Source organism: Cebidichthys violaceus, unplaced genomic scaffold (genome assembly GCF_023349555.1).
Source record: "Cebidichthys violaceus isolate CVI_PGR_0920_01 unplaced genomic scaffold, fCebVio1.0.p SCAF_6, whole genome shotgun sequence".
Lineage (NCBI taxonomy): Eukaryota > Metazoa > Chordata > Actinopteri > Perciformes > Stichaeidae > Cebidichthys > Cebidichthys violaceus.
Genome location: NW_027176816.1, coordinates 16341610 through 16359723, shown reverse-complemented (window position 1 = coordinate 16359723; position 18114 = coordinate 16341610). Strand labels below are relative to the sequence as shown.

The 18114-nt window shown below is 43.2% G+C and overlaps 1 protein-coding gene across 1 annotated transcript; it reads right to left on the bottom strand.

Annotated features, from left to right (window-relative positions):
* Window positions 1-243: 243 nt before the first annotated feature.
* Window positions 244-17197, bottom strand: tm9sf4 (transmembrane 9 superfamily protein member 4). Its single transcript, XM_068733620.1, has 18 exons — window positions 17157-17197; window positions 12602-12712; window positions 10835-10934; window positions 10574-10730; window positions 10139-10283; window positions 9801-9924; window positions 9563-9684; window positions 9254-9365; window positions 8393-8463; window positions 8138-8270; window positions 6788-6869; window positions 6621-6696; window positions 6017-6100; window positions 5566-5741; window positions 5364-5427; window positions 5089-5208; window positions 4535-4624; window positions 244-3692 (listed from the first exon to the last, which is right to left on the bottom strand). Exons 1-18 carry the CDS (start codon window positions 17172-17174, stop codon window positions 3543-3545), a joined length of 1935 nt encoding a protein of 644 aa, XP_068589721.1. The 5' UTR covers window positions 17175-17197; the 3' UTR covers window positions 244-3542.
* Window positions 17198-18114: the final 917 nt, after the last annotated feature.

Here is an 18114-nt window from a genome sequence, read left to right as displayed (position 1 = left end):
AGCCAAAAATATGTATTTGTTACTTGATACATGGTCTGAAATAAACGTTGCTAAGGTATGTGGTAGCTGAGGAAACCCGCTCTTCCCTCTTCTACCAGTGCTACCATTGGACGTTGAGGGAGAATATTCGCAAGTCTCAAAATAGTCCGCATTCACACAAGTAACGCACAAGTGGTTGGTCTGAACACACCTTAAACATTTTTTTAAACTATCTTGTTAACACATTGGAAGCTGATTTTCATATTCACCTTGTTATCACTTTATTGTTTTGCCGTTGTACATTTTGTAATTGTACATTCTGTAAAAGAAAAAGAAAAGTAACAGAAACAAGTTCCTTTCAGTCATCATGAGCATCATGCTTTTGGCTAAAACGATGACGGGATCATTACAGAGAGCGCCACAAACAGCGAAACGCAACAAATACAAAGCCGTTTCATTTTTCTATTTACATTGTAAACCCCTCGACCATACATACGCACGCATGACCCGGGCTTCTTTAAAAGTCTATGTGTAAAAAAAACTCCCCCGGCATGTGCACTTCCAACAGCAGGAGGGGAGTGTGCCTCTGCCTCGACAGCAGCCGAGTGTCAGGGCCTCGGTAACTCGTTGACGTAATACAGAGGGCAGAACAGTAAATAGGAGATGGTATCAGTGTGTCGAATGGGAGTGGAAATAAATTAAAGTATAATAGTCAATACACGAGTTCACCCATTTGAATTGAGGAAACCTCTGGAGGCTTTACCGAGCAGTGATGTGTCGTAGCGAGTCGTGGATACAACTTCATTTTGGCTCGTCTCGTGTTGGGTTGGCTCCATTACGATGAACGAAGAAGAGGACACAGGAGGAAGAGTCACTCGTTTTGCGCGATAGAATCGGGGTTGAACACCTCATTTCTTCACGTTAACTAGTGGGATGTCAGCTATGAAGACAATGATAGACTACAATAAATATTTAACCCAAGAGCCCAGAATGTCCTGCATATTTGATCAAAATGTATCATCTCAGCTTGTTGGAATTTAGTCTTTAGAATATTCTTTTGGGACTGCGATCCGGCCCGTAACACCCCCCCGTTAACTGTATTGTAATGATGTACCAGTGTTCTGCTGGGCTCGTGTTATCCGTCAAAGGGCAGCAGACAACGAGAACAGTGCTGTGCTTGAGATGTATAACAGGGTTAGGATCATGTTGACCAGCCTGTGTTGTGTTTAAAGGAATACTTTGGTATTTTAGGAAATACGCTCAATCCCTTTCCTCCAGCTGGATGTAAATATGAAGCAACCTCCAGCAGCCGGTTAGCGTAGCTTAGCATCAAGGCGAGAAGTATTGGAAAACAGCTATACTGGCTCGATTTCGTTGCCTTTGGGCAGGCCGAGGCTAGCTGTAGCGCTGTTTCCAGTCTCTGTGTTAAAGCTAAGCTGCTAGTCATCATAAATGACAGCGGTATCAATCTTGTCATCTAACTCTCAGCCAAAAAGCCAATAAGTGTATTTGAGGCGAGAGTAGAGTCCAGTAAATGACAGATACGTTGTGAAGCGTTCCCCGTTTTAAACACGCTGGGAAACCAAACGACTTACAAACCAACTACTCACAGAACTACGGTTAGGTTTAAGAAAAGATCATGTTTGGGTTTAAATAAGTCTGTGACTTAGTTACGGACTAACGTGGTTCTGTCTGTACCTGAAAATAACTCAAAGTGTCGACTCTTGGACACGAACACCGATGACCTGGGTGAAAGTCCTGCTTGTTTGACCCATCCATCGACCGTAAACTCTTTTTGTGGACTTTCCACTCTGAATTACACACCACCGGACTTCCTCGTACGCTCCAGCCATAATTGTTACAGCCACCAAACAAACGGAACAACGGGTCGTAATAAACTGCTTGTAGACGAACCCAACGGACGTGTATTCTGTGAGGATTGCTTGTGTATTTCGTAAAATGTCAAACTTCCTTTAATGTCATGATTATTAAACAATGTGGTGTGTGTATATATATATATATTTTGTGTTTGTAGCTACATTAAAATATATTGGTCGTCTATGTGGAGCCCTTAACTCAAATTGCAAGTCAAACTAACAGGTTCCACTCATGCTCTAAATGCAATTTTAAGTTTAGCTGACAAATCTGATGAAACAAACAGATATAACCACATTTGTGTCAACCCAAAAATGTCATTTGAAAAGGGGGAAAAAATTAAATAAAAACATGAGCTGTAATTCAAGAATACATCATTACTATACAGATCTATTAAGAAAACTGGATTATATTTCAATACTCTGCAACCCATGACACCCAAGCACTGAGAATCATCTACCACCGTCGGTAGAAACAAAGATCTGATGATATTATACAGAACAACGTAGCACACATTAGATTCAAACTTAAAAGAACTGAGGCATCATTTCTCAACTAAAACTGGTCCTTTGAAATAACCTTTCACAAAATGCTCTCTTTCCATGGCTGCATAGTTCAGCAGGCAGCTCTGCTAAGGCTACACTGATAGCGCGGTTAAAGAGCGGAAACGTTTCTACTCTTGTTTTTTTTGTACGTTTGGAAAAGCTTCAAACACATATTTGTGTTGTGGTCTCTCGGAAAAAAATAAAAGTTACTCCTACTTGTCATTTTTATTCCTTTTCTCCAACTCCAGTGGCTTCACCCAACAGTCCGCTGCTTTAGGGCATCGGGTTCATAGTCCCATTCAGAACCGTTCTGCATCATTGAGTGCAAATGGACCAATATTTGGATTTTTATAAGAGACCCGTTGTTTTGGGAAGCAGAAGGGAATATCTCGATTACGCTTGTGGTTAGCATGGTCAACACCAGGACATGGAAACTGGAGTAAAACTAATAGAACATTTAATTTATCCGTTCTTGTGTTACAATGCAGAACTTCCCAGCATAATTTCCATCCATATGAGTTCAACACAACAAAGTCAAAACCCTAACCACAGTTAGACTCCCAAAGACCCCCCCGCCCCCTCCCCAGATCCCCAAGGTCTCTGAAACTGAACCGAAGCGACGTTTTAAAACAGAGACAGTGGAAAGACAATGAAATAGCTTTTGCAGAAGATGATTGGAAAAAATAAGGTCAGAGATAAATCCTGCCGTGACAAAAATAAAAACCCTCCCGGATAAGTTAGACTCATAACACGAATGAAAAGACTAAACAGAAATGTGCAGAAACCATCGTCTGACAAGCTTTGGCCCACTGTGTTGTGTGCGAGGTGAAACAGCAGGAGACATGGACTGTCCCAATCGGAGGACAATTCCCTCGGAGTCTCTGTCCTGCATGGAGGAGGGGGAGGATAGAAGAGAGGGGGAGGGAGGGAGAGAGACAGCCGGTTTAGCTCGGCCACCTTGCTGTTCTTCCCCACGAGGCCCGTGGGTGGGGCTGTTGCGCCGTAAAAAGCACCCCTCACGTTCCCTCTACACACAAGTCAGTGCTTGTTTTGACATGATGAATAAAAAATATATACATAAAAAAAAAAAAAAAAAGCAGAATGTGACAAAAAATAACCGAGAACAGCAGCGACAGTGACGACTCAGTCTATCTTGACCGCAGCATAGATTTTCCTGATGAACATGTACGCTGCGTAGAAGCCGATCGTGCCCGTTAGCAGCCAGAACGACAGCACCATCAGGGCCGTGTAGCCGAAGTACAAGAGGGAGGGGATGAACTCCACGATGTCCAGCTGGGGAGAAGTGCAGAGGAGAGGAATCAAGTTCAATATGCCGTCCATGTTTTCTATTTGCTATTCACATTCATGAAGTTGTCTTCATTGATACCCATAATGTGAATGGAAGCTTTGTGTGTGTCCCACTAGCAAGCTAACGGTTACTGCTGATAACTCCATAGAAGAAGAAGATGTTAAGTTGGAGCTCTCATGCTGGAGGTAAAGTCTCTTGCTGGATTCATGCGGTTGGCATCAATGAGTTTATTTTTCTTTTAGTCCATTTATTTTCCCCTCACCGCAAAATCATTAATAGAAATTGATCTCTTCAACAACGTATGTAATGTTGCCTCACGTTCACGCTACGAGGTGCAAGTCTGGAACTTATGAGTCAAGCTCTGACAGTTTCACATTTCCCATAATGCAACTTGATAGCACACCCACTGCCTGTTAAACGCACAATATGTCATTTTCTGCCTCGCAAGGATCTCTCACTAAAAAGACAACAAAAGACGGAGTTCGGTGACATCGTGAATTAGCGTGGGATCATGGGAGTTGTTGTTTTTAGCAGAATTGCAGTCAGCCTCTCCTGATTAGGATTCCTTCAGTGTTTAATCGTGATTAAAACCGGTCACTGAATGAAGCACGTTACTCCGACATTTGCTCAGCTTGTTTCTCAAACAATTTAAAATCCAGACGTCAAAATCCTTTATCCAGTTGAAATATTGCGTTAAAAACTACCAAGACCTCATCATTCCAATGACTGCTGCTACAGTATTTCTGATTAGAAAGTACTGATCACCAGTAGAATCAAGGAGGGTCTCGTTATGTGAAATGTGTGAAACAGCCTCTGGGCTTTTTACCTTGTTGATGAAGTAGAAGATGGCATAAATGAGGACGTAGAACGCCGAGCCTCCCGACACCAGGAAAGTTCTCCACCACCACCGGTAGTCCTGAGAGTGAGGAGAAACAGAGAAAACACAGCACCAGCGTGTGTGAGTGTGTGTGTGTGAGTGTGTGTGTGTGTGTGTGTGTCACTGGAAGAGAACTTTTAGAAAACACTGGAAATCCTACTCTCGTCTAAGACATTTTAAACTTCAATCTCTTTATTCATAGCTAGACATGCCGTATATTGTATTGATATGCTGGGCCTTCAATTTTGAATGTGAACACGAGTGTGCGATTATTGTCCTTTACACAATGCTGCTTCAGAAACGTTTAGCCTCGTTAAAATATTCCAATCCTCTTCTGAATCCTAAAGACAACCAGGCTGACATAGGAAATGTACAGCTGATATGCACGCTTCATTTGTTTACTTATTTCAACTCATAGAGTCATCACAATATTTTCTGTCCCATGGCAGATTTCCCCTCACATGGTGCAGGCCTGAGTCCCACCGGGCCCCAAATGAACTCACCTCTGCACAGAGCTGGAAGTAAACCATTACGATGCTGATCTGAGAGCAGGACACCACCAAGATGATGAAGACCAGAAACAGGAAGCCAAAGAGGTAATAGAACTGATTCTCCCAGATGGCCTGTAGGTGGTGAGACACACACACACACACACACACACACACACACACACACACACACACACACACACACACACACACTTGTACAGCGCTGAAAGAGAAGGTGATGTGGCTTTGAACTGATCCCAGCACATTTAGAGCAGAGCGGTGGTACTCACGCTGAAGATGAAGAAGAGCTCGATGAACATGGCACCAAATGGAAGGATCCCGGCCATCAGGATTCTAGTGGAAAGAGAAGACAACATTTTGATAGTTCAGAAAGCTCAACTCAAAAGGTTCAAAGCCTACACTCCATAACGAAAGCCCTCCCAGCAAACAGCCAGAGGTTGAAGCGGATGGTTGGATTGGTTGCACACTCACCCTACAAACTTGTTCATGTACCAGCGCTGCTCCGGGACCTGCCGGGGGATCTGGTTGGTGCGCACTGGGTTATCGTAGGGCTGTTTGCGGAAGCCAAAGTAGTAGCCCAGGTAGACCAGGGGCATGGAGATGCCGAACCACATGCACAGCAGGGCCAGCATGGTGGTGAAGGGGACCTGGAGAGAAGAGAGCAGAGAGCAGGCTGTTTGTTTTTCTTCCTCACTGAACATTTCTACCAGCTGCTCAATACAATTGTCTGCCACTTTAGAAACGTATGTAGAATCGTACAGAGTCAGTGGTACCAGACAGCAGATATATGGTATACATCTATACCCAGCCAAGTATTACAAGTGATCTGCTACAAATCTTATATTAACGTCACTGTTGTAAAAAGTAATTAGCCTTCTAGCTAGCGTCTTAAAGTTCCATGTATCTGAGTGGTGGTACTCACGGCCCCAGAGGAGTGTTCTCCCCAGATGAAGCAGTTGAGGATGAAGCCGATTCCAAACACCACGGCGGGATACAAAGTTGCTGTCTACAGGGGAGACGGGAAAACAAACACGACCTCAGCCTCTCCGTTCACAGCAACACCAATGTACAGTACGGCGGGTACGCAGGCATGGAACTAAATACCGTATTTTCCGCACTATAAGGCGCACTTAAAAGCCTTTAATTTTCTCAAAAAACGACAGTGCGCCTTGTAATCCGGAGCGCCTTATATATGGATCAATTGGTTAATTGGTTGATCCATACTGGTTGTACACGGCGCTCTGTCAAAATGTTTCAGTACGACTGGTAAACTACAAAGCCGCACCGCTTGCAGCATTACGGCTACCGTAGTCAGGGGCGTCGCCGAAGTAATAGCGGTAAACACCGGTACTGTGCTGTAGTAGCTTCTATTCTATGCGCCTTATAATCCGGTGCGCCCTATATATAAAAACAGTTCTAAAATAGGCCATTCATTGAAGGTGCGCCTTATAATCCGGTGCGCCTTATAGTGCGGAAAATACGGTAAACGCAAATATAGTATTCAACTTGGTTTGTGTTTGACTTACACAAAACGCTCCTTTCCTCCACCGATGGCCCTTCAGTGTACGGTACAGTCTGCCGGCGAAGTAGCCGCCGAATACACTGGAGGAGACACATCCACAGATAGAGCAGAGTGAAAACAAAGAAACCGCTGACGCTTTGGGATTTTATCAGAGATGAATACGGCTCGTACCCCATGAACATGAAGAGAAAGCAAGCAGTGGTCATCAAGGCTCCTCTACTGGAGGGAGACAACATGCCCAACATGGCAACAACTATACGAGAGAGAGAGAGAGAGAGAGAGAGAGAGAGAGAGAGAGAGAGAGAGACACACACACACACACACACACACACACACACACACACACACACACACACACACACACACACACACACACACACAGAGAGTGGTTAGAGCATTTCATAGATTACAATGACTAGGAATGGGTGATATGGCTGATAAATAACATCTTGATATTTTTAGGCTAAGCTGCAAAACATTTACATCTTGAAATTTGTAGATTTTCCTCTAAGATAACATGGCTGTTTGATTGAACCCTTTTGATGCGTACGATCATCCAGCGTGATCATTCCAGTAAACTGATCTTTAGAGAGAGAACACGGCTCGTATACGATCTGTAGAAGGCTTTTGTTTTGACATCACACATCAGAGTGCACTGATACTGCCTGAGTGACACCCGGAGGTGGTCTGCTATCATTTTTGAAGTCGAGGTGACATCCAGTCGTTTTGAAGCCTGACTGCGGCGCTCTGCACTGGGTGGTATTTTAAGTGATGGAACAGATTTCTGGTAATGTTTCCTTCTATCAATGGTTTTGTGGCACACTTTGCAGAGGACAGTAGACTGGTCTGTTCCACGTCTGATTATTTGGAATTAACTCTTCTGGGCTTGGCTCTTCTCTGGGATATTAATCCATTTTGAATTGCGGTGAACTCGGTACAATGATTGACGCATAACTGGTGAGCTTTACTCAGGTTTAAATGTCCTCCATCACATGCATCATGTTGTGAATCCTGCTGTCACACAAGTTTCAGATTTATCAGCTGTTTGTTGTAAATATCAATATGGGCGTGTACGTAACCAGATATAACTTATAGTTAGGCCATTACTTATAACCGTACTTTTCTCTGAGTGAGAAACAATCGCATGAAGGACATGATGGAGGAAGACGGACGGAACAGACACAGCTGGGGATCCTTTCTTTGACTGGACCAGCTGACTTCACTCGGAGCCGATTGGCTGTTAAAACAGGCGACGGGCCTTAAGTTCCAAAACCAGCCACTGGTGACGACCTGCACGTTAACGTTAACATGTTGTCATGGCGCTGCAGATGTCACAGTTTGCTTCTGTATATTTTGGCTTTTCATATATGGTTCTTTGAGCCCCAGCACCATGAGAACACTGCTTTGACCCAATTCCACCTCATGGATAAATGACAGGAAGAGAACATAGCGGTCCGAGGAGAGATTGTACACACTGTCAGGATCTACAGGGAACCGATTATAGAGAAAGAAATAACTCACATATGACAATGAGGATCATGCAAAAGAGCTGGATCCCCGAGCCCAGCAGAGAGCTGAGGATCATGGGATAATGGGGCGGCCTGAAGACGTCACCGTGGACATTCTTCCATCCCGACTCCTCCATGGTGTCCTCCTGGTCGGACAGGAGAAAGACGCGGTCAGGTCATTCTGATCTGTACAATTTTCTCAAAGACATTATGTGTGTTATTTCCCCCAAAGACCTGCTGAGACCAAGCAAACTGTGTATTTTCTTACTATGTCATCCTCTCTGTTGTAGTTAGCAATGTCCTTCCTCAAGGTCCGGATGATGATCATACTCAGAATACCTGAAGGGAGGAAAGGGAGGGAACGAGAAGGAGTCAGCCAGCTGGAAAGACAGGAATCTCACCACCTCCCACGCTGTAATCAATCTATAGATGTTCTACGTCAGACGTCATATATAGTAGGGGTGTAACAGTATGTGTATTTGTATTGAACCGTTCGGTACAAGGCGTACGGTTCGGTACCCCTCTGACCCAAACAGCTGTGTGTGTCTACTACTCGCACAGGCAGAACAGAAATGGTGGAGCGCCAGTTATACCTTAAAAGTTTTGGCAGGTCACCAGTTGCTGTTATCTGGAGCAGCGCTGTTGTATGCTAGTTGATTTAGCCCAGTTAATCGAGCTCAAACGACCACGATTCGCGTCAAACTGAACGCCGACACTGACGCTGGGTATATGTGTGGATACTCTTCTGACATTTACTGTACGACGGCATCAGCAGAATCAAAAACGGACTGGATGGCGAGTTCTTCCCTCCAATACGTTCAAGCAGCCTCCCACTACGGATTCAGACCGTTCCAAAATAACTAACGCCGCATATCGCTGCGTATATGCGACCGCACTCGATCGTAGACGATACAGATTTGAAGTATATGGTTAAATATGTGAGTTCACATTTAGTCAGTCCGTTGTGCCTGCCTCGTATTGAAACAAGCATAGGCTACAGCCCAGTTCAGGACTTAGACACAGGTCAGAGTCTGATGATGGAGAACAGCGATCGGACGCCTTTGACAGTTGTGGAGTACAAACTCTGCGACAGTTGCGCCGAGCAGGATTTGTCAAAAATAGGACTTACCAGACAGGAAGAAGACGACCACCACGGAGTTGACGATGGAGAACCAGTGAATTTGGACGTCGCTCATGGTCAGGTAAGTGTCCCATCGAGACGCCCACTTCACCTCGCTCTCCTGCACAGAGGAGAGGAGAGAAGAGGCTCAGCTGACCTTCCTCCACATTTATCTAGCTATATTTAACCTCTCATCCTAGAAAACTCAAACAGCTGGAATAAAACTCCTGGATTTTATTATTTGTTTTCTTTACGTATGTATTCAGTGTTACGGAGTGGTCTGACTCCTCACTGAGAATCCATGCTGCAGTCACTGACCTCCCAGTGGACGGAGTAGGTGAAGAGGACCTCGTTCTCCTTGGTCGGGTCAATCTCTTGTGGGGCGGAGCCACTGGCCTCAGGCAAGGTGCACGTCCTCTCCTTTTCCACTGCCTTCAGGTCTGAGAATAAAGAAACACAGGGTAAGTACTACAAGAAGCAAAGGGTTACGATCTATACCTCACTAGGCGCTGTATACATGAATCAAGCTATTCAAAAAGAGCGTGCTGACACCTACCATCTACTTTCACACTTTGGGGTATGACCTCAAATCGCACGACCCTGTAGTTGTGGATTTCCCCTTGCTCCAGCTTCTCTTTGTGGAAGTACAGGATGAAGGACAGGTGGTTGTGCAGATAAAACTGTGGGGGAGGACAGAAGAGACAGAAATGAGTATCCTTCAACAATACAAGCAGACAGTCATATATATATATATATATATATATATATATATATATATATATATATATATATATATATATATATATATATATATATATATATAAAAAAAACACACCAACACACCACCGAGGAGGCGAGGAAAGGAATCGAGGGTGTACAAAGGAGCACATCTACCTTGTTGCTGTCGACAAAGCCCAGCCTGTAGCCGTGTTCAAACTGGACATCTTTGACCATGTCTTTCTTCTGCTCGTCCTCCACGGCGGTCTCTCTGTTGGGGTAAAACTCCAATCTGGTGGCAACCGGCAGGTTATCTGCAATACTGAAAAGCACAGGGGAGATGTTCCATTTGTTTTGGTTTGCATTTTGAACATCAAAAAATAAAATAAAAAATAAAAATAGTCTTGAATATATGATTGAGAACGGAAGAAAAAAAAAGATCTTCCAACTACATTATGCTACAAAGTACAAGAAGAGGAAATGCTTCAATCATTATGTTAGACTTATAGAACCTTGATTCACTGAACAAAAACCATTAGTCAATTCAAATAAAGTAATATAGTAGGTATATATAATAATAGCTGGAAACAACAGTGAGGAAGGGATGCTCACAGGTGCACATAATACTCCTCCTGGACTCGCTCAGCCACCAGCTTGCTCTCTGCTATGGTGAGCGTTTTCTTGTCGCATACCATCTCACATTTCCTATCCATGTTCATCTCCACATGGTAGAGGGTGTTCACAATACGGTCCCCACGCAATACCTCACCTGTAATAATTAGAAAAGAAGAACGTATACATGTTTTGAACAACAAAATGCCAGAGGACATTGCTTGTCCCACACTCCACACATGTCAGCAGCGGTCCACTTACCAAGGTTCTCTCCCTTGTAGAATACAAGGTCTGGCTTACAGAAAGGCAGGGAGTAGTATTCATAAGGAAGCTGGGTGCGAGAGCTGGTCAGCTTCACTGCCTGAAAAACAAACGATCTGACTGACTGACTGGGTCACAGATACAGCGATATGCAAAACGGTACTTTGAGTGTGGGCTTCCTCTTCCTCTTCATCTTCATCTTAAAACAAAGTAACTAGCAACTTCCAAATTACTGAATTGGCTGTTGGACACCTGCAATGGGAAATAAGTGTGTTCATAAAATGGGAAAATCTTTGTGAACATAAATCTATTTACATAATTGCATATATATATATTTTTTTTAATTGCTGAGGCCTCTCTCCCTGTGGGGAGGGACCCGACCCTCTGCTCCCAGCGCTACTATGTTTTAATAGTTTAAAAAAACTTTAGAATTTAGATAGAGCTTTGCCTTGCGGCTCAGCTCTCTTTTCGTCACAACGGTGCGGTAGAGTGACTGCAATAGTTGCTCCGATTCTCCGGCCAATCTCACGTTCCATTGTTCCCTCACTCGCGAACAAGACCCCGAGGTACTTGAACTCCTTCACTTGGGGTAAGGACTCATTCCCTACCCGGAGTGGGCAATCCACCGGTTTCCTGCTGAGAACCATGGCCTCAGATTTAGAGGTGCTGATCCTCATCCCAACCGCTTCACACTCGGCTGCGAACCGATCCAGTGAGTGCTGGAGGTCACAGCCCGATGAAGACATCAGGACCACATCATCTGCAAACAGCAGCGATGCAATCCTCAGCCCACCGAACTGTAAACGCTCCTCCCCACGACTACGCCTCGATATCCTGTCCATGAATACCACAAACAGGATTGGTGACAAAGCGCAGCCCTGGCGGAGGCCAACCCTCACCGGAAACGAGTCCGACTTACTGCCGAGAACCCGGAAACAGCTCTCGTTTTGGGCGTACAGGGATCGGATGGCCCCCAGAAGTGGCCCCCTCACCCCATACTCCCGCAGCACCAATTACATGCGTTGTAAATCCTATACTGTATGTGTATTCCTATAAGCGTCGCAACTCCACTGACATTTACACTGACATTTATACACACACACACACACACACACACACACACACACACACACACACACACACACACACACACACACACACACACACACACACACACACGGGAGAGAGACCCAACAGTCGGAGAAGTACGTGAATTCAGCCTACATTTTACTTGAAATAAGAGAACATTTATTTAGTATTAGAGTATACATATATTATTTATAATGAATCCAGTTCAATTTGAAATCTGACAATAAATATTGTTTAGGTATTATTCAATTGAACTTTCTTTATTTGATTTGACAGTCAGATGTTGGCTACATACAGACCTTAATACAACTGTTGGCTACTTCAAAATACACGGGACTAAATCATAACGCAAGTTAAGACATTATTTGGTGTTCTGGAAATTTGGATGAGGAAATTCTCTGTAACTGGACCTCGCTGAACTTTAATTGAATACCCGTGATATAGGAGTTAGAACTAAAGTTATGGGCGTGTGTGCAAATCCATGTGAAAGCGACATAATATCCATGTTTTAGTAGTGTGGGAGGTGGAGGTGGCATGAATAAGGTATGATAAGGCCACAAAGAAAGGCCAAAGTTTTGTTCAAAACCAGGACCTCCATGATGTACACCAATGGTGCTAAAAACTGAACAAACTGAACAAACAAATGTGAAATGTTGACCGCATGAACTCCAGTCTTACCTTCAGTTCTACTGTGTCCTCCTCGTGGAAGTCCCGGGGAGCCACCCCGGGAACATAGAAGGGCTGGACAACAGGTAAGAAGGACAACAGCAGCAAGGCCCACCACGTCTCCTGCAACACAGACACCAGCACACATTTCACCACACAGACACTTACAGTACATAATATGTGTAGTACGACATTTGACGGTTACAGAACATTCTAAATTAAGAGATGAAGCGGTCGATCAAAGCGGTTTTCAGCTGATCGGCCAGTCACATGCATCTTATTTTTTTGCCAGTCACATTCACACACGTGACACCGCAGCATGGCAGTTTTACGACGCACACAGACAGTAGTCACAGCCACACTCACACACAACATGTGTCGGTAAGCTCAGAATGTGTCACAACAGCAAGTCCAAAATATGTCGGGGAGGAAGAAGCTTAAAACATTATGAACGATGAACTCGATCAGACACTTATTATATTGTAATTCATTCCCATGTATGCTGTTCGGCACGGAGCTAAAGCGCTAACGTTACCGCAGGATAACGTTAGCTCAGTAAATGTTCAAATTTAATCTTCTAAAATTTAGTTTTTGGCGAGGAACTTTAATAAGTACAGATGTTTGAGGAAGACGTTTTCACAGCAACATAAGTTAAAAATCATAAAGGGGTGGCCGTGGCTAAGTGGAGAGCAGGGCCGCCTTTCAATCAGAGGCTCCTGCCTCATGTCAATGTGTCCTTGAGCAAGACACTTAACCCCAAAATTGCTCCCGTAGCTGCGTCACCAGTGTGTAGATAGATACTGAATTGTAAGTCGCTTTGGATAAAAGCGTCTGCTAAATGACTGTAATGTAATAAAAGGGAATTATGTCATAGACTGGAACATGCTGGGAAGTGCTGCCAATTATAGTTCCTAGAAAGACAATGGGCAGGTCAGACTTTAAAACCCCGTAGAGTGCCTTAGTGAAGGCTCTGAATGACTTTACGTCTCCTCTAGTGAGCACTGTTCCAGTGTATGTGTCCACGGGTCAGATTTGTGAAGGGTGAAACAGAAGAATTGAAGCAGTGATGCGCTGTTGTTGACAAGCTTGGAGTAATAAAGTTGTTGTCCTCTTGGTGAAGTCAATGGTGCCTGTGTTTTTATTTATTTATTTTTTTAAACCTTCTTAAAGTATAGACGTAACCCTGGGCTCCACAAGCTAACACAAAGGATGTCTGTGTGTTCTTCATTCTTTCTCAACGACACTCAGGAACATGATTTATTTGATTGACAGGTTAGATTTGTTTCCAGTGAGATATTAAAGTTTATATACTCTGCTGTGGTAAACAATACTGCTCTACAAACTAAATGTAGCCTTGGTGTATTTAAAATATTCCATTCTAATGCGCTTCTGAGTCCTTAAGACAATCAGGCTGACATAAGAAGATGTACAGCTAATATTAACAATTCATTTGTTTGTTTGATTCAAGTCATATCGTGCAGATATTCCTCCTATCAGGCCGGCCTAGTTCTAAACATAAACTTGATTTAACATGTCATATACAACATGTAAAAACAATTAAGTTTGCTCTAGAGGTGCAGACCCTGCTGAGCTTCAAGTTAGAAGAGAAAGAGAGGAAGGACAGTTGCTGTGCACGGACACCAGTGTGCTTCAAATGTCTTTCCTGGAATGTCTTCAGACAGGACAAACCTGATTTTATATCTAAACAATTCCCTTTCATGATGTAACCGCATATGCAGAAATAACAAGAGCAGGTTAACGCCTCACCTGCAACGGTGTTGGTTCTTTTTTGTGCGTTTACATACAGGATACATATTGGGATGCACTTTGCCTGGCCAAATGAATCAAGACATAGTCCAATATTTGTAGAGTAATGGCGGGGGATCCCTTCAAGTCAATAAACATCAACTATCTTATCTAAAGAATGCCAATAAAATGAGTACATCAAGTCAAAGCAACATTTCAAACAAATCAAAGACATTAGAAGTAACAATCAGGGAAGAACATATGAATAATTCCAATTCACAGTATGGTATTTTTCTTTTATGGAAACAAACTGTGGCACAGCTGTAAATCTGACATGGCGCAGAAGAAATCTGTGAAGATCCTCAGTGATACAGGCCTGTGGACACCAAGGATTCTTCAGTGGAACAACGCTGAGACGAGAGACTCTCTGTGAATACAACTGTTGCCCAGGTGATTCGGCAGCGGCAGCTTTATGTGACAGAAAACCTCACAGCCTGTGTTTCTCAGGGTACATCCCAAGTCTCTTAATTGTCATTTCCTCGCTCCTCGGAATTTGTTCTGCGCTGCCATATTGACGGCCGTCCCAAAGCTCTTATTTAGCTCGGAGGAGCGAGGATCGAGGAGAGAGGCGGGATCTCTGAGGAGCCATGAGCGAGGACCCACGAGAACAGGCTTCCAAGAAGTGTTATGTGAACACTGCAGCCGATCGAACTGATACGATTTTTTTTTTTTCCAACATGTAAACGCCAAAGATGGATTGCAGATTAAACTCAAGCTTTATATTTGATATGTTTTCTGATTCAGTATCTGGTTTAAATATATGTTCATTGTAGACTGAACAACAAAAGGACCACAAACAACTTTCTTATTTATTAGAAAGATTTGTCTTTTCATGATCTGATATTTCCCTCAATAACTTTTATTATGGATACAATTAAAGTCAGAGAGAGCTGGAGAGACGAAACACTTTTTACATTTCATTCAGTCACGTGAGGTTGATCATTAATGAGTTATGTAATTTAAGAGAAATCATAATCATATTCTGGGTTATTTAACAATCACATCACAGTCACAATTTCAAAATGTACAGACACAAATAAGTCATAAGACATATGACAAACGCATTCTGCCGTTGAAATCGATCCTGTGCTTAGAAACAGGACAGTTTATTAAAGAAGTAACAGAGAAAACACCTCTACAGTGATGATTACTGTGTGTCTTTATTAGTAGTATTAGTTACTATTATTAAGTACAGTGATCATGTGAGCAGACACAAACTATCAAAAGTCTCTCCAGCTGTTAAAGCCGACATTTGATCACAGCTGTGATCAGCGGCCGCCGTCATCAGAAACAGACGTCGCTTCATGTGACGCTTCAGAGGAAAGGACGTCTCATGTCTCTAAAAACATATTTCCTCGTTCCTCTCTCCTCCCATGGTTTCCTCCACACATCCCTGGTGGGAGGGACTAAGACGCATGGAAAGGACCCAAGTGAGGGAAACGGGGATGCAATTAAGAGACTTGGGATGGACCCTCAGACGATGAGTGGGGAAAATAGTTGTCGTCGTGCCTTCTGAAGTGGCTACATGGAGCACGAGAACTGATACGAGGGGAGACAAAGACTTATTTTCCAACAAGACGTCGATCCGACACACAAAGCCATAGAAACATTAAAAATGCCCCGACAACAAGAATGTTGAAGTGGGCGAGTCCTCGAGCAGGCCACCATGCACAGGGACTGGCCCAACCAGAGGGAGCAACCTGGGGTTCAGTGTTCTGGTCACTCACACTCTGACATGTGGACTGGAGGGGCTGGATACTTAGTAGAGGACCCCCTTCCACCCGCTGATCCACAGCCTCCTCAATTTGTGGCAGCACTCATGCAACTTGACAGAGCCTAAGTTGTTGTGCTAAAAGACAAATTGTCCTGATGTGCAAAGCTACAGGTCCACCTATCCAATTAGTCATGGCTGTAGTTGCTGCCAAGAGTTCCCTAAATCCTAACTCGAGAGCGGAGGGGGACGTGTGTGTGTGTGTGTGTGTGTGTGTGTGTGTGTGTGTGTGTGTGTGTGTGTGTGTGTGTGTGTGTGTGTGTGTGGTGTACTTATTGATTTACCGCAATTATTTTGTCATTTTCCAGCATTGGATCGCATAAACAATGATGAACGAGGAGCGCATGTATTCGATAGGCATTGTGAGTTATGATGCGGTAGTGAAGGAAGTTAGCAAGCGTGGCTTCTGACACAAACTACATTTACGTTATCGGACAGTGCCAGCACAGTTAAATGACGTAGACGGTTGAGTTCACGTTTTGTTCGTCTTTTGTATCTCATCTGCTGCAGTCATCTTGACATCTTTCAGCAACGTCAACTACAGCGACAACAAGCTCAAACTGACACTGTCTGGCAGAGTTGCTAACAGCTAACGTTGAGTCAAAGTTCGGCTAGCTGATTTCTCTAGGCTGTACGGCAAATGACAGTCTAACAACCGAATACGTGGCAATTTGTACTCTGTCAGCAGAGTTCCATGCATCAGGCAAATGACACAAATCGTTAATTGAGCCACGGCTCATTGACAGTCAAGCTAGGTAACGTTAAAGATAGCTAACATTAGCTAACTCCAGCAAGCAGTTAGCTAAATTGCCAACCTCCAAACAGCATCGAACTCTAATAAGTCCGTACCGAAATTAACGTTAACATGTTGTTTATCGACCAATGTAGACATTTACTCTCCCACAACTGCAACGTTGCGTCTGAGCTCATGTGGGAAGACAGTATGAGCGAGGTGTAGTTTAAAGAAAAAGAGTTCGCTTTACCACTTACCATAGCCGCGGCCGCCATTTTGAATACGTGTCACAAGTGACGTCGCGGAAGTGCTCTATGGTTTTTCGGTTAATACAGTTGTTTTTTATTTGACACACCCATATGTAGCAGATAAGTGATATCTGAACCACGGAATGAAACCACTAACCTACTTATATACATAAATAGTAATTCCTTTAACAAGGCGTTTACAGTATATTTTGTCCATTTTCCTTTGAAAGTGCAAAATACTGTGCTTGTCTGTTAATTAACTATCATAAATAGTATGCTTTCAAATCATTATGATTTGGCTCCACCTTCATGAATGCAATTAATGCATACAAACAAGCGCATTAAGTGTGTATAAAAGTATGTTAAAAAAATAAATAATATTAAACATTGCTTGCTTTTTTTTTGGAATATTTAATTTTTCCAAGTTTTTTAACCAAGCAAGAGAACGTGCAGAGCTTACAGAACACAGTACATTAAACATTACAAAAAATTACATAACACGCTAAGAAAGAAAAAAAAAACCCACAAATACATGAAATAAAATTAAGTAAATAAATAAATAATTCTCCCCACCCGAACAAACCAAAAAACAAAAAAGGTTGGTGCATAAAGTGACACAGCTCAAAGCATATTGTAACTTCAAATAATTACAGTCCTATTGTACTGTTAGTGTTGTACCCATGTACTCCAAATAAGGCTGCCAGATTTTCAAAAATAAATGATATCTTTTTCTGAGACTATATGCAATCTTTTCAGGAGGAATACAACTGTTCATTTCCACAGACCATTTGTCGATGAGAGTGGGGGAATCAGATTTCCATGTCATTGCAATACATTTCCTGGCCACACATAAAGCAATTACTGCAAGTTTAATTTGGGGCTTTGTTAAAGACCTGTTGAGAGTTGTGAAGTAAACATAGCTCAGGATCTAATGGAAAGGTAACACCTGTGATCTTAGTTATTGTAT